Source organism: Excalfactoria chinensis, chromosome 2, assembly GCF_039878825.1.
Source record: "Excalfactoria chinensis isolate bCotChi1 chromosome 2, bCotChi1.hap2, whole genome shotgun sequence".
Taxonomy (NCBI): domain Eukaryota; kingdom Metazoa; phylum Chordata; class Aves; order Galliformes; family Phasianidae; genus Excalfactoria; species Excalfactoria chinensis.
In genome coordinates, this window is record NC_092826.1 from 79,602,109 (window position 1) to 79,628,235 (window position 26,127).

General features: G+C 44.4%; 2 protein-coding genes across 2 annotated transcripts in view; one reads left to right on the forward strand and one right to left on the reverse strand.

Moving 5' to 3' along the window:
• Nucleotides 1–4,011: 4,011 nt before the first annotated feature.
• Nucleotides 4,012–5,194, forward strand: PPP1R3G (protein phosphatase 1 regulatory subunit 3G). Its single transcript, XM_072327760.1, has one exon. It carries the CDS (start codon nt 4,248–4,250, stop codon nt 5,055–5,057), a length of 810 nt encoding a protein of 269 aa, XP_072183861.1. The 5' UTR covers nt 4,012–4,247; the 3' UTR covers nt 5,058–5,194.
• A 3,342-nt stretch (nt 5,195–8,536) lies between these two features.
• The window catches only part of LYRM4 (LYR motif containing 4), an 87,307-nt gene continuing 69,716 nt past the window's right edge, over nt 8,537–26,127 (reverse strand). Inside the window, exon 3 of the mRNA XM_072327761.1 lies at nt 8,537–11,126. Within this exon, the coding sequence (XP_072183862.1) occupies nt 11,064–11,126 (63 nt within the window). The 3' untranslated portion in view covers nt 8,537–11,063. The remainder of the gene's footprint in view (nt 11,127–26,127) is intronic.

A 26,127-nucleotide genomic window follows, 5' to 3' on the forward strand; every position in this document is an offset into this window, starting at 1 on the left:
GACTCCAGCCTGATTACTAAAATCACTCCACGAGATAATTAAGGGCTCCACATTTTGGTTCTCTCTGGCTACTCTTGATCTTGTCGAGTCATTCTTAGGTCTGCAAGTAAGTGAAAAGATTTGGCTAGGACTGCTTGTATAATCAGGAAGTAGTGGCACAAGGGGGAGGCATTAGCTACCAGAAGTCAATTAGTAATTGAGGCTCCACACTCCGCGATCTACTTAAAAGATTCTTGGTTATATTCTGCATTCTTTTACTGCAGTGTAAGCTGGGAATGACTCCCTTAACATCAGCTGAGATACAGATGGTATGAAGCAACACTTCCAGTGTGAGCAGACACTGACCAACCAGTCTTGCAAACAGGATAACCTAGAACGGTAAAAACTTTCACTTTAACTGTGCTCATACACGTTTGTTGTTTGTGTAGGAGACAGAACAGAGTGTGAAGGGCAACACTTCCTATTCCTGGACAACCCTTTCAAAAAAGAAGCATCATCTTTCAAAGGAATTGCTTTTTGAGCTCCTTACAGCGTAAAGGCTGCTTGAAACATTTTCAAACCAAAGTTAATTTGAGCCCTTCTGCTTCACCAAGCAAAAAAGATAAACAATTCAATTTTGGCACCATTAGGTTGCATTTACAATCTATCATCCTCACATTACAGACACCAGAAATGAGGTACTGAATCACTGAAGTAGCTGCCTTTAAATGCCTCATCAGTTTGGGAGTGAAAAGAAACGAGAGACATGTGGGATTCATCTTTTTTTGTTTTAGTTGGATATGGAAATGGAGGCAGAAGCTACAGCAGATTAGTAGTCCAGATACCAGGAAAGGCAGCATATTTAGCTGAATTTATTCTTAAATATTTACTGTATGATAATCTGAAGTGTCTACTATGTACAGATGGCTCATAAATGGAAACTGCAGTGAATTACGCCAAACGTACAGGGAACAAGGAGCCTCGAGCAACTTCATTACGGCTGTAACCTCCATTCATGTAGACATGAACTGCGACAATATTTTTGGTAAGCTTTAATCTCCCATCCCATACTCCTTACTCCACGTAAGTACTCTGTACTATGCACTCTGTATTATGCAGTATGCATTATGGAGGACCCCATGAAGAAATCTGATTGCATCTCCAGTATGAGATCTCCAGTGTGCTGTTCAATAAGTAAGGCCTACAGCTACACACTGAGCAACGTACAGAGAAAAAAGGACGTCCAGCTCTGACGTCCCAGCAGAGTCCAAGCGAGTTCATGCCTCTGTTGATTTTGTGTGCGGATGTGCGCCATCGATGCATCCACATCACCGATAGAAATGTTGAACAGAGCTGGCCCTAGAGCTGAGCTCTGGGGTCACTGCTGGTAACTGGCTGCCAGCCAGATAAAAAGCAGGAAATTAAAGCCTAATAATCTACTTCTGAATAACATCTAGTCAGACTACGCAGAACCACTGAGTCTTTCATTCAGTGTCTGGTCATCTTACAAAATGCACTCAAGTGAAATCCTGTCCTTATGTCAAAAGACAAAGAAGCCCGTGGGCGATGGAACACTTAACTTTTTAGATCATCAAGGAGACCATGAATATCCTCCTTGCCACTTCTGTACAGCAAGCTCGACTGTTACAGCTGGGATGAAGAAGATGAGTTTTGAAGTGAAGGAAGAAGATAGTTCAGAACTAATGGTGCTAGAAGTTGGGAAAAGATGTTATTAACGTAGCGTACAATCTGTGATGATCCCAGAGTATCTATAAATCCCTGTAAACTGTTACATATCACTTAGTAGTTCTGAGTCACTCAGGTTTTCTGTAGCAATAACAGGAGATTTTCTTAGTTGAAACTTGAGTGGGAAGTTGCAGAGAGATGGTATATTTGAACAATATACATTCTATGTAGTGTGGGAACTTTCTGCCTGGATGGATAGGAAAACCTTCTAGTTCTGGTCTTGAAGGTTTGAAGCTAATATCAAAATTGCATAAAAAAGAAATGATGGAAAGTGTGTGAACGGTCTTCAGGATTAAATTGTGTGTCTGAGTTGAATCAACAGAATCCTCCAGTTACATGACTCCATGGGCCTCTGACAGGACGTGAGAGACCAGCAGCGATGGTGGCCATTGCCCACATGGCCGTTGGGAGCACTGGGCCAGGGTGGGCAGCCAGAACTGCTCAGCCTAGGGACAGAGCTCTGGAAGGAGGTGGGCAGGCTGAGGGGCATGAGAAGGACCTTGCTAACTAGAGCCCTGAGCAGCCTGAAGTCTGCTCTGCCCATAGCCAGGGCTAAAGTTTTGCTGGCAGGTTTCCTTTTATCACTAAAGACGGACAAGGATAAGGGTGGTTGATCTAGAGGTGTCTTTTAGTTCTTAAAGAATAATTCATTGTTGTCATTGTCCTGACTAAGTGGCCCACAGCAGTGTTCCACAACATCCCCCTTATTTGCTTGTCCTTTAATCCTTACCTAGAGGCTGCCAACTGTGCCATCACCAGCTGCCAGCTCTGTACAGCCCAACCCCTCCCTCACACACAAACACACCTCACCTGCCCTGCCTGTCCCTGCAGAAAGGCCCAGAACGGTCCATTGCGACACACCAGTCACTGGGCTCTGCCCACCAGGTTTCATTGATGCCAGTGATATCGCAGCTCTGGGGCTGAGCCAAGGCTTCTGGCTCCTCTCACTTGTTACTCAGTGCATGCTGCATGCCCTGCTGTAGCAACATTCCAAAGGTGCCTCACCATAGCCAGTACCTGCTGGAGTGGGGTCTCTCTAGCACACAGTCCTAAAACTCTTCACCTGGTCAGTCTTCATTTCAGCTTGGCTTACTCCAGGTGGAATGGGTGAGCTGTGAGTCTCACTTCCAGGCACAGTTGACAAAGCGTTTATGTTGCATCCTCTTTTGGTCAAAGTCGGTGTTAACAGCACAGCTGCCTGTTGTTCTGTTTGTGGCCTTCTTGCAGTGCATTGCAGGCCTCAGCTCAGTAACTCCATGGCTTACTTCCATCACAATGAGGCTGTCTAAAGATCCAAAGGGTGGCATAACCTGGGACAGGCCGGTTATGGGGCTGCTCAACAAACAGTCCAGCTGAGCCAAAAGCAGAGCACCAGTGATGAGCAGCTGACAGCAAACTGCTATTAGTCATGTTTTCCATTGGCACCGCTGATGCCAGAGAGCGGCTGTCCTTCATTCCTGTTCCTACAAAGCTCCAAAGTGAACTAGGAACAAACGCCGCGTGCAATGCCAGGAGCTGGAGGAGTCACTCGCTGTCAGGCCGCTGCTTGGCAGCAAGACTTCACCCTCAAAATAAAACACAAAGGATGTAAAACAAATGAGAAGGAAAAAGAACGGGGTTTAAGAACAATGTGTTTTTGCAGCCATCCATGGAAATCACCGCGGACAATAGCGACGGTGAGCACAAAGCAGAGAGTTTGGAAAAGGTCTCAGATACGGGTCTGAGCAATGTAATAAAAGGTGTCAGCAGGATGCTGGTGGCCATGTGGAACCCCCAGTAAATAAAACTGATGGGAATTCAACTGGAATCTTGTTAGACATGACCAAGACTTATGAGATGTGTGCTGCCAGAGCCTCTGGCCTTTATTTTCTACAGGCACTAATGGGACGAAGTGAAGGGGAGAAAAAGCAGCTTAGAAAGTGACTTAAAAAAAATAATAACAACAATCCGACTTCAAAAAGGGAACGGATTTGTTGTTCCATTCACCCGCCTTCGGGGTTCTGCCCTAGCGTTCAAGTCTGAAAGCTTTCCACGGCACAGCTCGGATCTAATCCCGCAGTCCGTGTGCTTGGCTTCCTCAGGACGCTTTGCTCCGGTGCCCGCGGGCCGCTCAGCCGCCGCCCCGCCCCAGGAGCCGCTCTTTAGGGACCGCTTGCCGGAGCCGCTGGCTCGGCGGGTGTGCGGGGCCGTCACATCGCTCTGCTCCAAAAGCCGTAAAACCGACCACGTTGCTAGCGGCTCGCTCCTCCTCGCTGTGGTAACCGCGGCCCCCGGCGGGCCCTGGCCGCGAGGCAGCGGCGGACGACGTGCCCTGCCGCCCGTCGCACCTCCCCGTACTTCCTTATTGTTTGCGCCCGGGGAGGTCCCGCCCCGCCCGCTATGGCGCGGCGGCCGCAGCTCTCCGGGGTGGCTCCGGGCCCGACGGGGACGCGCCCCCCGCCCGGGGCCCTCCGCGGGGCCGCGGGATAAAGCGGTGCGCGCCCGCCCGCCCTCCGCCACAGGGCCCGGCGGGGCGGCCCGCTATGGCGAGCCCCGCGCGCCCGCAGCCGGAGCCGGCGGCCCCGGGGGCGTGGGGCAGCGGAGCGGCGGGGGAACGGCTGCTGCTGCTGGAGCTGCGCCGCGCCCCGCCGCCGTCCCTCGGCACGAAGGAGGAGGAGGAAGAGGAGGCGGGGGAGGAGGCGGCCGCGGGGGAGGACTGTTGCCCCAAGTGCAAGAAGCGGGTGCAGTTCGCGGACTCGCTGGGGCTGAGCCTGGCCAGCGTGAAGCACTTCAGCGACGCCGAGGAGCCGCGAGTGCCGCCCGCCGCGCTCTGCCGCCTGCAGAGCTCGCCCGCCGAGCGGCGCGACCCGCCGGAGCCCGGCGCTGCCCCGGGGCAGCCCCGCCCGCCGCCCTCTCTGCGCCTGGAGCCCGATTTCCCCGACGGCGTCGAGCCGAGCGCCGACCGGCTGCGGCGGCAGCGCGTCTGCCTGGAGCGGCTGGGGCGGCACGCGTTGCCCTCCGACGTGCGGGGCACGGTGCGGGCTGTGCGCGGCTCCGAGCCCGGCGAGGTGACGGTGCGCTACACCTTCAACGAGTGGCTCTCCTTCATGGACGTCCCGGCCTCGCCGCTGCCCCCCGCCCCCGCGGACGGCTCCGAGCCGCCGGCCGAGCGCTTCTCGTTCGCCCTGTGCGTGCCGCCCAGCCTGCGGGAGGGCTCGGCCCTTCACTTCGCCATCCGCTACCGCGGCGCTCAGGGCGAGCACTGGGACAACAACGACGGCCGCAATTACACGCTGCGCTGCCGCCGCGACCCCGAGGGCTGCCCGGAGGCGGCCGCCGCGTCCCGCGACTGAGCGACAGCCGTGCGGCCGTCGGGGGAAGGTTGGGACGGCGGCTGAAGTAGGAACGGGGCGCTGCGGGACGGTTCTGCGGTGAGAGAACGAGGAGGCCGAGTGGGACCTCTGTGCCGCTCCCCGCCCTGCCCGAGCCCCAGAAGGACGTCCGCCGAAGGGGTTTGCTTAGCATAGGCTGCTGGGGGCGCGGCCGGCAGGCTTGGAGCCGGGGAGGAGTAGTTAAAAATACTGGCTGATAGCGAGTTATCAGGAGGGCTCCGCTAACAACAGCCCGCCGTCACGTGCTGTGCGCTGGAAGATGGGGTCTGTCTCGCAGGCGGTGCGGTGCGGTTGTGTTGGGGAGCGCCATGACTTGGAACTGCCTTCTAACAGCACGGAGTGACAGTGTGATAGGGAGGGTATCTTGCTAATGAACAAAAGCAAACGCTTCGCTTCAGCTCTCCTTAAGTCACGTTTTGCACCACGCTTTCAAGTGTTTTTAATTTATTCAGCTCGTTTGGCAACGTCTTTTCCAGTATCCGTATGTTGTTGGGTTTGGACAAGTCGTAACCCACAGCCTTTCACTCTTGTGTTGCATTGCACTGCACGCCTCGAGGCTGGCCACTGCTGTGTCCCAAGTCCTGACTTTAGGCAAAAAAAGTACCGATGCAAATGGCTTTGTCAGAATAAAAAGCTTTCAGAAAAGCTCGCTGACACAAACCTATTTTTTTGCATCTCCTGTACAGCAGAATGTGTGTGTTAACCCTACCCTGTGCCTTGCAGCTCATGCAGAGTTGTTGTAAGGAGGCTCTGCTGTCACAGGGTTCTGTAGAAGATGTGATGGCTCCTCTGCAGCTCGACTTGTATTATTCTGGTATTATTATATTTTTTCTGATGAGGTGTTGTCTGGATGCAGAAAATGCTTTGGCATAAATCCCATACCTGAAAATGGGTCTTCAGCTAAGCTGCCTTTTCTGCAAGCTGGTGCAGAGCTGCTGTGCACTGCTAGGTTCCAGGCGAGGACATGGAAAAACGCAGCGTGCCTGAGCCACTGATAGTTGTACCAATGAAATAATGCGCTCTTAAGCTGGTATGTGATGCCGGTAGCATCGAGATAAGACAGGTTGTTCTTTTAAGCACAGTGTGATGTCTCAGACTGGTGCAGCACGTTCCTTATTCTTTGTTATATTGCTTCAGAGAAGGAAGTTTCACCAACAAAGGGCAGGCTGGGGGGATGTCTCCTAAAACAGAAGGCAGCAGCAGGACTTGAACGTAACCACTGTTTAATATGCAAAATGTTTTTTCCCCCTGTACTTTCATACTGCAGGCTGCAGAGTCACAAGGCCGCACCATAAGTTAACATAGGTATATAGGACATGTATGTACCAAACGCTGGCATCTTGGAACCAACACAACACAGGGTTGGTGCTTGTGGTCACAGCTTGAAAATCATTGCTTGTAACTTCATTACCAAGGAAATATATCCAAACTGAATTAGTTCTAACTATATAAAATGAGAAAGTCCAGTAGAGTCAAATGTTAAGTGGTACACACTTCTTGCTGGGTTGCCTTACCGTTGATGTCATAGTTTATAGGGATTGGGGGCATAACTTGTGCAGAACATAAACACGTTCCCCACCACAACGTCACAAATAGAAAAGAACACAGATTTGTTAGCACTCTTGGATAAACTCCAGCTGTAGAGATTTCCACTTCATGCAGATTTCTTCCTTTTCTCGTGGCCTAAGGGCATAACGAAGAAATAGATGTAAAAGTTGTTTTTTTATAGGTGTAAATAAAGTAAATAGTACATAATTGAACCTCTATATCGGGTTACTGTGAAGGACATCAGAGTTATATCTTAAGTGGGTGGTTTTGTTTTGTTTTTTGCAGTTTATAATGACGTTTGTATTCAGATTGATATCAGAAAGGACTGAAGTTCAATTTGCTTTGGTGCCCCGAAGCCTACAGACTTGCATGCAGACTGCTTTCATTCAGAGCTTGAAATCGTGTGGCGTCTGCTCCCATCCACTTCCTGGGATCTGGATCCATCCCAAGCACTGCACAAAGACAGGGGAAATGATTGAGGTTTAATTGTCTGTTCCGAGACCTGTGTTACGTGGCACTGTGATGAATGTTCATCTGCCAGAGCTCAAAACCTGCCATCTAGGCCTGGAAGTAATTAAATCACCTTAATTGTTTTTATGATTCTTTCTAAGAGAGGGAAAATTGCTTGCCTTGCATTAGCATATTTCCAAAGGCTGGTATGAATATTTATGTGGCGCACTCTTTCAGTAGAAAGCCCATGCATTCTTCGCAGGTCTCCATAGTTCTCTCCTTCTGAATGTAGAACAGTGGTATGAATGCACTGCTTACATCACTTCCTCACACTCCTTAGTAAAGCTTCAGTAGTTTAATGGGCTTAATGGTAAAAAAAAACAACACGGGAGAGTGGTTTAGAAAGAAGCATCCCTTACAACGCGCTTTAAGGATGCTCTGTGTAACCTGTGGGATCTTTTGGAGGCGCATACTTCTGTGTAACAGGTTTGGGAGTTCCTGATTTTTTCCTCTTAACAATAGTAGAAAACATGGAGCGTTGGAGGAATTACTGCTTTCTCTCTTCTCTTTTCAGCTTCCATTTAAGGGCTCACGCACACGCTTTACTTTCTGCAGTACTGAAATAAGAGTAAAAACTCTTGGGAAAAAGAACTACACACCTTCCATCTTTTTTATGGATGTCATCAAGCAAAACGCTTCTAAGAGTATGAAATAGTTTTGGCCGTGTTAAGAACCAGGAGCAAAGCAGTAAGTTCATGACTTCAGTAATGCCGGGAGTTCACTGTAGGTCATTACAGAATCATAGAAGAACCCTCAGAGTTTGAAGGGACCCTTAAAGGCCATCTAGTCCAGCTCCCCTGCAATGAACAGGAGCATCCACAGCTACATCAGGTTGCTCAGAGCCCCATCCAGTCTGGAAAACAGTCAACATCCAGCTCCCTTCTGACTCCTTATATACATATCCTTACTGAATCTATCTAGAGATGTGTTTATGTTGCGTTACAGAAAGTAAGTTGAAGGGACAGCCTTTCTCTGTAGAAGTATTCTTTCTTTTCCCTGCTGATGTTAGAAGATAGAAACTAACGCTTCTAATGCTTGGAAATGTGGTGAAGTTTCATACAGAACTATTTCTCTACCGATGCGAGTTGTAGGTTAAAATCCTTCTTGGCTTGCTTCTGTATTGGATATGAAGTGTTCACACGCTTATCCAGGTTGCTTTACTTCAGGACAGCTTTCCCTCCAATACATGTAGGCATTGTGAAACTGGGCTTTCAACTGCAGTAAAATCCAGCAAGCAGAGGTAACGCAGCAGAAAGGCCTTTCCTTTTGTCAGTTACTGATGTTGAAGGAATTGTTCTTGCTTTTTTACTTTTTCTTTCAGAGAGCTGTTGCCAGGTTTATACTGGAAAATTCATCACAAACCAATTTTTGGTGATACTGCTGAGATAAATAGTTCCTTATAATGATCAGGGACAAACAACATTTTTAGTACAGCACAGGCAAACTTGTTTTGATAAAACATTGCAGGTTAAGTACATACTTAGCAAGAAAACATACCTTCTATAATAGTACATTGAACATAAATAATGGAATCATTCATTCCCTTGCATTTTATCATTTCCCGTCATTTACACTGCTTTGACAAAATCCAGCAAAACGACTGACAGGTGCCAAGAAAGATTTAATGGCAGCAGGAAGAAGATAGGAATTACCAGGATGGGCCAAAGCACCAGCTCCAGAATGCAGTCCTCATCAGTGACAATAAGTGTAAGCTTTGCAAAGAGTAAGAAGAGGGAACTTGCCCTCACCTACTATTTCTGACCTGTACTTGCTAAGCTAGGTGTGGCTTCAAAGTATTTTCCTTCCATAGTTGTAAGATTTCAACAATAAAGAATTTGATGGGCTATGTTTTTATGCAGAACTAAGCATACTATGAGGAGAACTTATTACAGGCTTTAGGCGAGGTCAAAATCATATTTCTAGGCATCTTCCAATCCTGTACAACTAACAGGCAACATAACTGATGCTAATGGAGAGTGCACTTTGTGTGTGTTGATGAGCAAAGAAATGATACAGATCCAACCAAAGTAGGGAACAGATATCTAAAATGTTCAAATAGTGTGGAATCTGAGGAGTAAACACTAATATCATCACTAGCTTTTCATTCCTGTTTACAAGTTAGTACAACACAGACTTTTGGTCCTGAGCAGCAGAAGTTTCTTAAGTTAATAAGCGATGTATGTATACTATATGGTAAACTCATGGTTAATATGGAGTTAAGAACTGATTCTTCCTTGACTGAGAAAGTGAGCTCTTAACCTGTGCATTACAGATGGGGGAGACAGGGAAATTACAAGGTCTGAATGTCATTTATATCTTTTCTCTACACATCAACTTAAGTGCGTTTAATTGTCTGGTTGCGAATATGGGTATTTTAAAATGAGAATCAACTGTATTTTACCAATTAAAACAGTTACATTTCTTTTTAATGGTCACTAAGCACAATTGAAAATGCAGTACTTATAGACCTAAATAGACCTAATACAAGGAGAATTATTACTGTAATCACTTTTTCTTTTTAATGAGAATGGAGGCTACAAGTCCCAGGCCTCATATCTCATTCTGTACATTATATTGTTAATGGAAAGCAGTGCTATACATTTCAACTGTATGAAATTATACAAGACACCTTAGATAGTGATGGTGAAGACTGGGGTTTTGTTCTAAATTAGACGCTTTGTCTGTCTTCTGCTTTAATAATGTCACAACATGGACAATGCAAAACAAATAAGGCCTGAGTAACGATGAACTTTGAGAAGAGAAATGAAAGGAGGTTTTTAAAGGCCATGGGGTCATGGAACATGTAAGATTCTGCTTCTCTTGATGCAACAACAACAAAACCCAGCAAAACAATCCTTTGGGGGGGAGAAAAAAAAACAAAAGCCTTTTCCATATACTATTAAAAACCCATTGCACTGATTATTTTTTCCTCTGGTTTCTAAGAGAAACCGAAAACAAGCACAGCACTGACAGGAACAGAACTTGATTCAGCTTTGAAAAACAAACAAACACATAAACATGTAGTATAAAAAATGTTGACTAATCAAGAGATTTGAAGATTCAATTAGAAGCTATCCTGAGCATTCCACTTCTGCTGGGCAAAGCTTGCTTCTGATTCATGACACATAGCACTTGAGTTAGAGGTCAGTCTTTGGCCTTTTTCTCCTGGTAGAATCAGGAGCTTTGTGAGAAAGGAAAGGCTTGCATGAAGTGATTTGGTACTTTCTGCCAGTAGCTGTGCTTCAACACATTTAGAAAAGGAAAATGTAATTTAAAGCAACCAAGGCTGATGGAAGTTTGACATTCTGCTACTGCTATCTCTTCGTTGCTAAAAGTAGGGTGAGAGACGGCTCCTTGACTCTTGGAAGCTGAAGAAAGAACAAATGAGTTTTTTTTGTTAAATACTCAGATGCCAATGAATGCTCTTGTGCTGCTCATCTCATATGGTTTTAGCACTGAACTATTTAGCAATTAAGTTTAGATGCTGTACATGTTAAAATTTACCAGGATTAATAAGAATTTACTCTTAGTAACTAAGTGAAAGGTTTCACATCTAACACCTTTTGTGCCTTGTGAGAGAAGAGGGCAGCAGCAGAAGAATGTGTCTGGTTACAGGTAGGTTAACAAAGTTTTATTGATGAATGAAGCAGGAACTGTTTAATCACAAGGGACACACAAGCGAACAGACTTCAGGACTACCATACACGCTAATGTAAATCACAGCAATATATTTCAGAATGTGCGAACCATAAGAAAATAGTACTTTGGTTGCCAAAAACAGAGTCTCTCAGACATTTCTTCTGCTGAACAGAATAGGTCAGGTGTGCAGTGACGTTATGCATCTGTATGTGGCACTGAAAGATGCTGAAGATGGTCCAGGGTTGCTTCAGGGTGAGAGCCTTCTCATAGCTATGTCTTTCCTGGACTCTCAATGACCAGTTTCTGTGTGGCGTACATCTGGCCGATAGTAACCTGAAATCAAACCAAAATATTAGCAAGCCAGATCCAGAAAGTAAGCATGTTATAATTTCAGCTTCACAAAGGGTAGTAAAAACAAACCAAGAAATGTGTAGCCCATGTATTAACCTTTTTCATCATGACATTTTTCTTTCCAAAATAAGACTTTCTTTTCTAAATAAGAACCTCGCTTTAGCCCTTAAGAAGAATAACCAATATGTAAAATAGCTGTGTACTTAAAATCTTGAAATAATGACAGAGGGATGTTCAAAGGTACTCGTTAACAGTTAACGGCAGGGCAAAAACAGCCTCCATATTTAGAACAAGGGAAAGATAAATATTATCAGCATGTATGTCTGATTACGCTTTTGGATGGACAGCTGAGATATAAACTGCATGCTAGGGTGTTACTTTCCGGTCTTTGTGGAACCCCAGTTTGCCTCATAAATGGCCAAACCATTGCCTGTACAGTTAGTTCAGCATTAAGATTTTACACTCATTGGAGCTGACCATGAGCCAGTATACACACCTCGAGCATTTGTGTATTCGAGTAAGATGAGGAGATGAAAAATAGCAACAATTCAGCATCGATGTCGTCTCAACTCCTCTCGTCCTTTTCTAGTCTGCCCTGCAGCACTGCTAAATTGTGGTCGGTGACAGCAGTGACACAGCTCTTCACTTAATAGCTGAGACGTGGATGGAAATTTCATGCAAGTCGGCTTATGTCAGCAGGAGAAGCCAAGATTTATTTTAATAGTATGAATTTTGGAGTTGAATGTTTGATACCTGTTACGCCTTTTCTCACCCCTAACTTTCTCTCCCAAGGTGCTGTGTCCACTTCACTGGGAAAAAGATGGTATGATTAATTACGGAAGTAGGACAAAAAAGGCGGTTCTTAATTACATGAAATGGAATACGTGTAGCATAATTTAATACTGCTCAAACTAAGGCTGACAGCAAGTCAAGCTCTCAAAGTAGTGAAAAAAGTGAGGGAAATAAACGTTTCAGCATTCTTCAATTACTATTTTTGAGGGGAAAAATCCTGGTAGTAAAATTTTTTCATGTGTGCCTACGTTCACATAAAATGTAAATAATACTGCCTTTTTGGAAATGAGCTATTTAATCTTGATAAGCGGTGTGGTCTGAAACATGCAGCACATTGATCTGAATCCTGAAGCGTTCATTATGAGGGAGGATTGATGAGCCCTTCTTAAAGGGAACAGCAGTTTGCCTTGCCAACAAACACTCCACTCTTGGCACTCAGAGCTCAGTCAGTAACAGCGTATGAGCAACTCCGATTATTTCTGAAATTGCTTATGAAGTGTGTTGCATACAGAATATTTAAAACAAAGGCCATACACAACTGAGGCATGTGTTACCAACAGAAACTTCAAGCTGTCAGCAAGTGTTACTTAGCAAACAGAACTCGCTGCTCCCGAGTTATGTGGCAGGCTCCATCCCTTAGTGGCTGCCTTACCACAAACCATGCTGTAGTGTTTGATTTTTGTATCCCGCGTTTCAGACTCTAAATAATCACAGAATCATAGAATGATAGAATTGCTCAGGTTGGAAAAGACCTTAAAGATCATCGAGTCCAACCACAACCTAACCATACTACCCAAACTCTAACAACACTCTGCTAAATCATGTCCCTGAGCACCACATCCAAATGGTTTTTAAACACCTCCAGGGATGGTGACTCAACCACCTCCCTGGGGAGCCCATTCCAGTGCTTAACAACCCTTCCTGTGAAGAAGTTTTTCCTGATATCCAACCTAACCCCCCTGCTCCTCCCCTCCCATCAACTTAAGGCCATTTCCCCTTATCCAGTCACCAGAGAGAAGAGACCAACTCCGCTCTCGCTGCAATCACCTTTCAGATATTCTTTAGTCCCTTTTCATACAATGCAGCAAATTTGAGAGAGGCTGGGAGAGATTACAAAAAACACTGGAACGTGAACTGTGATTTTTTGTCTCCACCCACTGAGAGACAGATGAGGCTGAGTATGCGACTTCCCAGTCAGTCTTGGTAGGACTGCAAAGCAAATGGCACTGTGCCATTCTGTCCATGGCAGCCTGTTGCAGCTGGCATGCTCTGCTGCCTCACTTTCAGAATCTATTCTGTGATGTTCTAAGCTGAATTTTGAAACATAAGTATTTTTTTTCTTAACCGCTAGCCTTGAATTTCTGTCTTTATGATCAAGCTTTTCAATGTTTCCCATGCGCTTCAGACAAAACAAATATATGTTCCATTTATAGCTGCTGAAAAATTCACATCTATAAACATCAACTGCATCAGCAGAAGGACTGCCACAGTACTGACACACAGACATTCATTAACTCTCTGAATGAAAACAGCATTCCTGCTGCGCCCTCATGGGAAATTAGGTCTAGAGGAAGCTCTTGAAAAAGCAAGCGTCACCGAGGACTCTTCTCCCAAAGAGTTAAGTAGCTATCTCTTGTGTTCCCACTTTGCCATGTACGTGCATCTAGTTCATACACAGCATGCCATTTACTCTTCTGGTAGATGGCTGTGAGCCAAGCGTAGAGGTCAGTGTCAGCATTTTCATTTATCACAGGAAGCTGCTGTGGAGAAAGGCTCTGCCATTTGCTCAGCAGCCTCGTTAGCCATAGGGTTATTTACCTCTCTGGTAATGGTGCCATTTAATTCTGCTGTAATGAACGCACAATGAAGAAGCACTTTGTCATCAGGAGAAGACTATCAACAGAAATATAATGTTGCTTCTCAGATCTTACTGAAGTTTCAATTCTGCCTGCAACATTATGCACATTAAAAGTAAGTATGACAAGCTCAGCCCTCAAACCTTGACAGTTTATCCTTGCTCGAAGATTTAGTACCGCTCTGTGTGGTCATTTTTTTCTCGTGATCTTGAAAAAGTCAATCTTGCCTTCCAACTGATCAGGGTTTCAGAATGAGATTTGTCAATGGATGTAAGTGAGGCAACAAATGGGAAAAAGGAATTACTGAACAGTAAGCATCGATGCATCCTATAGCACAGCACTCACTACATAGGTGAGGGTGTAGTAAGAAATGTATAGTAGAGCTAATGAGAAGAATTAAGTAGAATTAAACAGAAAAAGCCAATATCCCAAAGACATCAGAATAATGTGCAGGCATCCTAAAAACTCAACCCATCCAGTTACATTGCCAGCTCTAAACTCTGTCCTCTCAAATGCTCCACGGCTGCCACTGCTGGACCCGCAGGGACACCCGTGGTGATGGGCAGGTTTTGTGCAGCTGCCACTGCACACAAGTGTGGTGGGACAGCGGTGGGCAGGGAGCTGGAAGCAGTGGCTGTTCTCCTGTCTGACAAAGCCAGCGTGTGAGGTCCTACAGCCTCGTAGCCACCGCTTGCTGAACACTGCCAGATCCTCAGCTTCTGGAGGGACGCGGCACGTCTTGTGGTTCTTTGCTGCGTGAAGGTTTTAGTTTGCAGCTCTGATTTGAGGGAACAGTGAGCGCTCCTGTTTCTGCAGGTCTGAAAACCAGGTTTCATAAAGTTCTCTGATATGCCTCAGTCTTAACAGAGTGTGTGGTTCTGCTCTGAAAAGTATGTTGGCGTCTTTCCCTGACAGCTCTGCGTGTATTCAAAACGTCTGTCCATTTTATTAGCCACCGTGTTTTTTCCTCCTCAGGACAAAGGTGGACAGGCACCTGCTTGTAATTGGCAGATAAGCTGTGAGCACTAACAAACCCTTCTGGGCCAATGGAACAAGATACTTGTCCTCACTGCCCCCAGCTTCACATCATTATCCTCCTGCCAATCCCAACAGTCTCCCAGCCCCACACCACCTGCTAGTGTCAGGCCTCACTGACAAATCCTAACCAGAATGCTCTGAAGTTACTTGGGGAAGTGGCTGGAGAGCAGATCTGAGTGAGAGTGACATCCAACAGAGTGTGGCAATGTACGACCAAGGTGGACACACACAGGTGGATCTGATGAAGGGTGTCCACAGCTTCAGGACATAAATGCAAAGTGGAAATGACAAGAAATCCGGCTTGTGCTCTCTGAGACGGACTGACACATAAGAAGGAAAAACAAGGACTGAGGTTTCAGCTCCTGACAGCATCTCAGCACCTTGCATGGCTATTGATGAATCCTACTGCGTTTCCCAGCACACAGAAAACATTATCTTCCTAACTGCAATCATGGATGGTTTTATGTAAGTTGATACAATATGACTACAAACAGTCTGGATGTCTTTATGGTGTTTTTTACCATTGCTTTCTAAGCAAAATCAATGCAATATTTGTATGGGGAGCAAATGGATTGCTGAACGGAGCAAAACATAAAAGTGCTTTCTTCTAATGATGTTTCGGGCTTTAACCAATCTCTCTGCTTGCAGCATGACTAAGTCCAAGCCTCTCCATGGAAACTTTCAGTCCTTAAGTCAGTTGGTGACCAACTGATAAGATGGTAGCCAGAGAAAAGAGAAAACCCCGCTGCATGCTTCCAGCGTGACTCCCCCTCTCTGAAGCTTCTACAGATCACCCCATTTGTAAAAACAACCACACACACACACACATTAATTAATTAATTAATCGTTCTTACTTAATAATTAAAACAGGTTTTCAAACAGTTTCTGAAATAGTCACTTGGGCACAACTTCCCACCCACAAAAGCAAACCAACCCCAGGACTTTTACTGCCGTTTGTTCTTCTGCGGTAGATAACAGGAGATGGTAGTAACACTCCTACCATACACAGAACCACCTCATGGGTAAAGGCAAGGACTAGTCATGTGGAATTGCCACCACAGCACAGGAAAACGAAAACATCCTAAGCAAGCGATTCCTTGAGCTCTCAATTATTTAAAAACTGAGTTCCTGGGAGGTTCATTGTGAGAACAGCACAAAATAGTTCATGTTTTCTCTTAAACGAATGCAATTAATAACCGAAGCTGATGTAGTAGAGATGGTTTTGCGTATTAAACACATTTACATATATAAATGCATATATGGTTTTGTTTTTTTTTATATACACATGCACAAACATATACATGAGCAACAAACTCTAGGTAAACATAACAATCTTCTCTTTCACTGCAAATTTGTATGCGGGGAAGCAATGGTTACCTTCCTATAGCCTGGGTCACACATGCATTTTCAGTTTTATCACAGAGAGAAAGGAAATTCCCTATTTATGTATATACACCTATATATACACTTACATATATGCTCACATATATATTCCAAATGTAACAAGTGGATACTACAGCTATTAAGAAGCATCTTTTTTTCCTCGCTCCTCAACTCAGATATGCTATATGCAGCACAGTTAAGACTATTTTCTGTGTTAACTAGAGCCATTTTAATATTTTATATAAATACAGTCATTTTTGAAACAACACTGTAATGCAATAATAAATACACCAATGTGGTGCAGAGCAATTAAGCCCAAAAAGCAAACCCAGAACTCATCAGTAACTGCTCAGTGCTCTGCCAAATCTTTGTGTTGGCATTAAATGCTGCTGTAGTGGCCTTATTTATTTTTGCTTATGAAAGAGTGTTGAAAATCTGCATTTGGCTCCTTAGCCATATAAGTTATTTCTGTTCTTGAGCTGGAAGCGGCATACAAAAAATGTAACATTTTGGAGACACTGCTCTTCATGTTCAGTGCTTCCATCTGTTACAGAGAAATGGGAAAGGAAGCAAAGGGAAGTATGGAGCAAAGAAGTCGGAGTTACTGCATGCTCTGCTTATACCCATGTTTTGCAAATGCTGTTTTCTTTGTTCCTTTGCATCATAGCAGCATCTACTGCCAGTGCTACAGTGAGCTTCTGAAAAGACAGGAACAAGTAACTTACAGCTGCTGTTTGCCTGACTTCCAGTAAAGAAGAAGGTGTGAAGTAAACCAGCTAACAGTCAGGTATTCCTCTGAAAGTTGTTTCCATTAATAATGATAAAACGCAGCTTTGTTAGAAATGTATGCAGTGTATCTTGGTATAATTTTATTCAGCCGATGAGAAGTAGGATCACATAATATTTATCTAGTGATCTTATTAATCTGTTCTGTGGGTTCCCCTGAAGAGATACTCCTTAGCAGAGAATCATATCTAATCCAACACTGATTAACACATAAAATACTGCAGGCGTATATGCTTCTGTGCAGTTGTAAATGATGAAGTACAAAAGCAAAGGATTCTTCTTTTTTAAATGCTGATTATTATTTCTTAATAAAGAAAGGATTGATTTTTTTATTTAATTTCACAACCATGCTGCTATCTTTACAGACAATATGGACAAGACAGGCAGCCTCTGCTCTAATGCTATGCACATGATACACTGTGAGGTAATAAGTAAAGATCCTTAGCAGAAGGAGAACTACTGGAAAGCCAAGTGGGCAGAATCAAGTGCTCCTTCAGTCAAGTCACACTGTTTCACTTCTCTGATTTCCTGCAAGCCTTCTGGACTACAGAAAGCGGGAACGTGACAAGGATTACGTCTGGACAGTGGCATGGGCAGCAGCCTGTTGCTAAGGGGGAAGGGAGAGGGGAAACTTGGAATAGCCTGGATGTAGCATGCAAAGCAGGAAAATCACTTGGCTGGGGTGCTGAGCATGGCAAGGAAAGCAATACAATACATCGGTGCTTGAAAACACAGCAGAATTATCCAAAGCGAGTGGGAGTGCTTGCCTTGCTTTTGTGCAGGATAATGCGGCAGCTACCTCTTGAAAACATACAATTTGCACAACATCCAATAAAATACTGTATTTTGTTAATGGCATTTGTGCCACGAGATTTTTTTTTTAAAGCATATTTAATTTGCTATTGGTGCTGTATTTTGGGAGGTGAAAGATGGTGAGCTATGAAATTTTGATTTATTGATGGTATAATAGCCAGAGTTTAATTGTTTGCTGCTCCTTATTTTTTATTCTTCATCTGCCCCAAGGCTCCAGATTGTTGTCACTGAGGCTGCTAGTGCTGCTTACAGGACGGCACCAGGTACGCTGCGTTCTGAAGAGCTGCCAGATGCCTCAGTATGCTCTCAAAGCAACAAGTCTGTCAATACTTTGAAAGAAACATCTTTTCTGCCCTTCAACAAAACTAAAGGTTTCATAAAGTGAAAGACTAAACTCATTTTTACATCAGGAACAGTAATTTTAAGGTCCCAGTATGTCTCTGTCTCTGCACTCATGCTCACATGCATCTCAGACATCATATGATTACAGGCTGAACCTTAGACATAATTACAGGCTGAGCCTATCTGTGTACGCATTGAAATGATGGAAGAGCAGAAATAAGTGAATTTATCTTCAGAAAATATATTCCTATTTCCAAGATAAATTTTCAGTTGGAGAATTTTGATTCAATGTTTCTTCACCCAGAAAGAAGCACCTCGTCTACTTAGAGATTTTCACATCGAGTCCCTGTTGCTGAAGCTAATCCAGCATTTCGCTGATCTGTAAATGAATTAGGAATGGAGTAAGAGCTTTTCTTTTACTGCGTTAACAAGACTCCCTTTTTTGGCAAAGTACTAACGTATTACTAAACTACAGTCAACTGTTCCTGATGGGATCACAAAGATAATTTCCTTGTTTATCTGACTTTCTCTGATGGATGATATCCAAGATTTCTTTTTTTCTCACTTGGCTGTCATTTGTTTCACTGTCTCCAAGTCCCACACCTGAATGTGCCCTGCACTTCGAAGAGCTTTGTTCTGGGGGTGGTGAATTACAATGGGAGCTGTATAAAGCACAGAGCATCCTTGTTCTCATACACCCAGGGGACAGGAGGTAGCCTCTCTAGCTCTTGAGAATCAAAGACTTCAGCTTTTGGAAATTCAGCTGGAAGAAACATTGCCTGCACTGTTTACACTCTTCTGAACCTTGCATAGGGAGCAGATGGAGTACATCAGTGTTATGGGACTGAGGATGAATTAGCTGAATTTCAGCCAAGGTTTGTGACTATGTTGTCACTATGTAAGGACTGTAGTATAGACAACCTGAGATGAATTCTGTGGTTCAGCTGTGTCCAAATGATACTCAAGTCAAAAGATGCCATAAAGCAGTCTCAACTGAGGCAAGCTCAAATGAGATCATAGAATCATAGAACAGCCTGGGTTGAAAAGGACCACAGTGATAACCTAGTTTCAACCCCCTGCTATGTGCATGGTCAACAACCACCAGACCAGGCTGCCCAGAGCCACGTCCAGCCTGGCCTTTTATACATCCAGGGATGGGGCATCCACAACCTCCTTGGGCAACCTGTTCCAGTGCATTACCACTCTCTGAGTGAAAACTTCCTCCTATTATCTAACCTAAACCTCACCTATCTCAGTTTAAGACCATTCCCCCTTGTCCTAACACTATCCACCCTTGTAAACAGCCATGTTTATATGCTCCCTTCAAGTACTGGAAGGCCACAATGAGGTCTCCCCAGAGCCTTCTCTTCTCCAAGCTAAACAAGCTCAGTTCCCTCAACCCTTCCTCATAGGAGAGGTGCTCCAGCCCTCTGATAATCTTAATAGCCCTCCACTGGACCCGCTCCAAGAGCTCCACATCTTTCCTGTACTGGGAGCCCCAGTCCTGGACACAGTACTGCAGATGGGGCCTGACGAGAGCTGAGTAGAGGGGGACAATCCTCCCTGCTGGCCACTCCTCTTTTAATGCAGCCCAGTTGGCCTTCTGGGCTGCAAGCACACACTGCTGTTCATGTCCAGCTTCTTTTTCACCAGGACCTCCAAGTCCTTCTCCGCAGGGCTGCTCTCAAGGAGATCTTCCCCAAGTTTGTATAAATAGCTGGGATTACCCCAACCCAAGTGCAACACCTTGCACTTGGCCTTACTGAACCTCACCAGTTTTTCATGGGCCCACTACTCCAGCCTGTCCAGGTCCCTATGGATGGCTTAGCTCAGCTCAGTGTCATCTGCAGACTTACACTCAATGCCATCATCTGTCACTAATGAAGATGTTGAAGAGCACCAGTCCCAAGACTGACTCCTGAGGGACACCACTTGTGACCAGCCTCCACTCTTGACACAGAACCATTGATCACAACCCTTTGGCTGCAACCAGCAAGCTGATTTCTATTCATTGAACAGTCCATCCTTCACACCCCACACCTCTCCAATTTAGAGAGAAGGATGTGGTGAGGGCCCATGTCAAAGGCCTTGCAGAAGGCCAGGTATATGACATCCATTGCCCATCCACCGAAGCTGTCACTCCATCATAGAAGGCCGCCAGATTGGTCAAGCAAGATCTGCTCTTGGTGAAGCCACGCTGGCTGTTTCAGATCACCTCTTTATCTCATGTGTGCCTTAACATAGCTTCTAGGAGGATCCGCTCCATGATCTTCCAAGGCACACAGGTGATGCCCACCAGCCTGTAGTTCCTTGATTCTTCCTTTCTCCTTTTCTTAAAAATGGGAGAGATCCCTTTTTTCAGACACCGGGGACTCCACCAGACAGCAATGATTTTTCAGATATGATGGAGAGTGGCTCGGCAACCACATCAGCCATCTAAAATGATGTGCTTGTTTAATGTGCCCCGTGCACAAACAAATTAATTTTCCAGTGCTCCTCAGCCCAGCCCTTTGTACAAACATTAAGAAGAATTAATGAGGGAGAAAATAATTATTTGCAACCCCCTCAGCTCCTGAGCAAGAGATATCCCTGTTTTTGTGGATAAAGGGTATCGCTTACATTTTACTAGTATAATTGGAATAAACTATAGCAGCACTTTTTTCTTTCTTTCGGCACAGATAAATTACTGGGTTTAGCACAGCTGGTAGAAGCTAATTCTGCACAAAGAGTTCTTTTCAGTAGTGTGGGTGGCAAAACAATTTCAGCAACTGGCTTAATTAGTTCTTCTTTATTTGCAATAGCACAGGACAGTTAATGGGAGAGGGAAAAAAAAAAAAGATTTAGTGGAAGATGCAGCATAAAGTAATACTATTTGCTCTTCTGGTTTTGCCAGTTCTCCCTCACTTAATGCTAGGCTAAGCAGAGGCTTGCCCTGGTATTTCTCAGCAGAGCAAACCATCAGGAGTGAGAGGCCAGCAGCTATTCCAAATATAGCCAAAAACCAATGCAAGTGCCAGGCCCAATGGTTTTCAGCCTTGCTGCTCCCATCCCCCAGCTGCTGATAGAGCTCTGGAGATCCTCCAGCAGCACAAACATTGAGCGCCCGTGGGATGCAGCTCCTCCCTGATAAGAGCTGAGACTGGTCAGACACACACAGCCTCCCAAATATCAAACAGAGGGGGTAAAGGTCAGGAAGGACAGAAGCACCCGTATTTACCTTCACAGTAGGTCAAGTGGGAAATAGCCAGGAATTTTTGTCTAACTGTTTCGTGTTGAGTAATGACTCTGGAGGTATACAGAGGCAATGGCTAGCAAATACATTTAAAAGCTGATTTTTCCACTGGCTGATTTTTGGCAGCCAGTGGAAGATAGAGAGCTACTCCCATAGATAGCATTGGGCAGACTGCTTAGGAACAAGAGGCCATGAAAATGCCTTGCAACTGCCCACAGCTAATCTAGGGGCAGTTTCATACTAAGAACAATATTTTACTAATGTACACCTCTCTGCAAAAGTCGTTTGGACTGTCTATGAAACCTTGGTCCTTAAAAGGCTGCTGTTAACCTCAAAAAGATCAATTAAAGACACTTCAGCAAAAATGGTCTAGGATTTTTTCAGTGGAAATAATCTCTAATATGACACCATTTTTTGCATATTGACAGGTTACATATTTCTTAGTTTTCATTTATTTGTATGAAAACAATGAAACAAAAAAGGAAACTGACTGAATACAGACAGAAAACCATGAGGCTACTGGCACAAAAGCTATTATGAGGGATCTAGACAGCGAGATGGTATCTTTTCAGTGCTTTTAAGTACTCACCATCTCAGAGTTAATTCTAACAAAAGAGGAATAAGATCAACTGAAAGAAAGCAGAAGTGATTATTTAGCGTGTGTGATATGTTTTGTTCTTTAACATATATATGTCACCAAAAAGTATCTTGTCCATTCTGTGCCAGCCTATTTTACTATTTAAAAATGTGGTATAAGCTTTATGTATAAGCCTGACTGCATGAAAGAAACTCTGATTTGGGAAAAAAAAACACAGGAAAGCAAGCCAGTAGATGGCATTGTGGCACTTCATAAGACTTTTCAGAAAATCCCACTTTAAAAAGAATGCAAGCTTAAGGGTTGTGTTTAACCACTTACTGCTTAACCAATGCAGTATCTTGTTCCTGCTCAATGCTACTCATGCAAAACTGAACAAACAAAACCACACTACTGGGCGATCGTATTAGCCCTGAAACAAATTTCCTCTGCACTCCTTCCCAAATCCAATTAGCTCTGTATGCTGGTTACAATCCCAGATGTGAAAAGATGATATCTGATGACTCATGTCCCACGAGCCACAGCCACCAAGGGGAGACCAGAAAGGATGTGATCAGTTGAAAGGTATTTTCTGAAGAGTAATCACATCCAAGATCTTACACAGCAGTGTAGATGATACCATACAAAAAAACAAGCAAACAAAAACACCAAAGAACAACAACAACAAAACCAACAAACATAAAATGCAACAACAAAAAAAAAAAACAAAAAAACCCTGCAGAATAGATATTATCCATTACAAATAAATTTCTGGAGTATTTGATGAATACTTCCATTTGCTCCCTTTACAGGCCCCTTCCCATCTCAAGTATTCCATAAAGCTTACATACAGATGGTCCTCATGGATTCACTGCAGCATTTGTCTTCTATCCTTATAACAAGGAAATGTCAAGACAGTGTAACCAAATCTGCAATGCGTAGGGCCTTTAAGTAAATTCCAGTAGCTCCCTATAAGTGACAAACTGCATACGTTCAGACTTTCTCTATGTCACTTACATCAGAGCAAGTTAAAGCAGCCTAGTTTACCTGACAGAGAATTTCAATTTCATATCTGCATTTTCTGAAGGATATGAGATAGGCAAAGACTAAAATGAGGAAGCGTAATTTTAGGAAAGCCAAATTCCAGCTCTTTAGGGAGTTAGCTAACAAAACCCCCTGGGAATCTGTCCTCAAGGACAAAGGAGCAGAGCAGAGCTGGCAGATCTTTAAGGAAGCTTTCCTTAGGGCACAAGAGCTCTCCATCCCCAGGTATAGGAAGTCAGGAAACGAAGGCGAGAGGCCAGCATGGCTGAACAAGGACCTGGTGGTCAAACTGGAGAGTGAGAAGAAAATGAACAGACTGTGGAAGCAGGGACAGGTAAGCTGAGAGAAGTATAGGGATGCTGCTAGCTGTGCAGGGACAGGGTCAGGAAGGCCAAGGCCCAACTGGAACTGGACTTGGCAAGAGGTGCAAAGAGGAACAAGAAAGGCTTCTACAAGAAAATAAACAAGAAAAGGAGAGTCCAAGAGGGTATGCCCCCATATTAAGCAGTACAAGCAGGCTGGTAACAATGGACAAGGAGAAACTTGAGGTACTCAATAACGTTTTTGCCTCAATTTTCACTGGCAGCAGCTTTTCACAAAGCCCTTAAGCAGATGGTTTGGAAGGTGTAAGCAAAGATCACATATGCCACTGCCCAAGGAACCTGAACATCATAAGTCTATGGGACCTGATGAGATGCATCCCAGAGACCTGAGGAAACAGGCTGATGTAGTCACCAGTGGATGGCAAGCTGGACATGAGCTAGCAACATGACCTCGCAGTCCAGAAAGCCAACTGTATCCTGGGCTGCAGTAAAACAAGCATAGCCAGTAGGTTGAGGGAGGTGGTTCTGCCTCTCTATGGTGGTGAGACCTCATCTGGAGCACTGTGTTCAGATGTGGAGTCCTCAGTACAGAAGAGATGTGGATCTGCTGGAGTGTTTCCAGAGGAGCGCCACAAAAATGATTCAAGGGATGGAACACCTCTCCTGGAAGGACAGGCTGAGAAAGCTGGGGCTGTTCAGCCTGGAGCAGAGAAAGTTCTGGGGAGCCCTGATACCACCTTTCAGTATCTAAAGGGGAGGTTGTGAGAAAGAAGGGGATAGTCTCTTTAGCAGGGTCTGTTTTGACAGGACAAGAGAAAATGTTTTCCAACTAAAAGGGGACATTTAGATTGGACATAAAGAATAAGATTTTTATAATAAGGATGGTGAAGCACCGGAACAGGTTGCACAGAGAGATGGTGGAAGCCCCCATCCTTGGAGACACTCAAGGTATGACTGGCTGGGGCTGTGATCAACCTCACTGAGCTGAAGATATCCCTGTTCACTGTGGTGGAGCCACATTCTTTTATTGCTCTTCCAGATCATAATTAAGAGTCAGAAGAAAAATATCTGACCTGACTTGCACAGAAGTAGGGACAATTTGTGGTAGAATTCATGCTAGCTAACATGATCTATGCAGTTTTCCCCTGCACCTTCACTGTTTGTAGAACCAAAAACTATTTGTGAACCATACCCACCTACAACCACGCAACACCTGCACCAGGCAGGGGGTTCAGTCTTATGGTTCCCTAAGGCTAGAGGCTCCCTGCTGAGAGCATCTGTCCAGAAGGAAAAGCAGATGGCCAACTCCTACAGACTTTTCTGCCTACTCGACCTGATACTCTACAACAGCCACTGGGGCAGATTTAAAGTAGGCTTGTAATATCTGTTGGGTAAATTAAAGAGTTAGTTGTGTGATACTTCTTGGTCCTAAATACTGGGGCTCTGTATGGAGTTTCATTAAGAGATCAGAGAACAACTGACCTTCAAGATGCTATATTGCTAATTTGCTGTATAATTCCAGAATCATTTGACAAGTTCTTGCCATTTCTGAAAGCAGTTTGACAGACCTTCCAGGTGCTCTAACACCGCCTACAGCAAACCTATGCCAGGTTCAATAAAATCTACTGCCTACAAATAAAAAGCTTTCAGCTCAGCAAGAGTTAAGTTTCTTAAAAAGAAAGAAAGAAAGAAAAAAAGCGACATCACCAAACCCTTTCTCTACAGAAATACAGATGGATATATATCCGTATCTTACACGCTGGTACACAGGATCTTCTCTATAAATCAGCTTTTACAGACTAATATTTCTCACTGTTGTGACCTTACAATCCAATCAATAGTTATATTAAAGTAAATCAGTCAGAAAAGAATTATGAATAACAGTGAGGACAAGAGTTAGCTTAACCCTAAAGTGCCTTCTGACCAAGAATTTCTTTTAAACCACAAGAATCTCTTCTTGATTTTTGAGCATTTGTATTCTCCCCTCTATAAACTCATTCTTCAACTGCATAATCAGCTATAGACAAAATCGTTCAAGTGATATTTAATCCATTTTCCCAAGTGTGCAGGGCTTTATGGTTACACAGCTTACCTTTATTCTAACAGTAACCTCTGAAGCTGCAAACTCACTTATACAGCAGAGCAAAGATCCAAAGTTCTCACAAGTTCCTAGAGATATTAGCAACCACTTACAAGAGAGTTCCAACATAACAGCCTCTCCAGAGGAATGGCTGCAGCATAAGTACAGCTCTCTTTGCTAAGGTGCCAGAGAATCAGTTAGGGAGAGCCATTATAGATGTTTCACCTACAGGGTAGTTTCAGAGAGTAACTAAGGGGAGTAACCAGCTAAGTGCAGCTAATCTGGGCATGCTAGAACTCCAATATGAATTGGAGTCAAAGGTAGACAAGTAGTATGCCACAACTGACAACAGCCAAGTGTTTTTCTCAATCCCTCCGGCAGCAGAGTGCAGACCATAGTTTGCTTTTACTTGGAGGGGTGCCCAATACACCTGGAACCAACTGCCCCAGGGGTGGAAACACAGCCCTACCGTGTTTGTCATGGGCTGATTCCGACTGCACAGGCACAGAGGGAAGCTCCTGAACACCTGTGATAATCATGTGGAGCAACACTGCAGAGGAAATTTTTGTTAAAGGGAAGAAAATGATTTGAATCCTTTCGAAAGCCAGTTTTGCTATGAAGCAAGTTAAGTTCAAGGGACCAGAACAGGAGAATAGGTTCTTATGAATGAAATGGCAAGATGGATGTTGTCAGATCCTCATGGATGTGATCAATAAAATA

Excerpts from the sequence above, each read along its gene's own strand:
- PPP1R3G (XM_072327760.1), top strand. The coding sequence starts at position 4,248 with ATGGCGAGCCCCGCGCGCCCGCAGCCGGAGCCGGCGGCCCCGGGGGCG.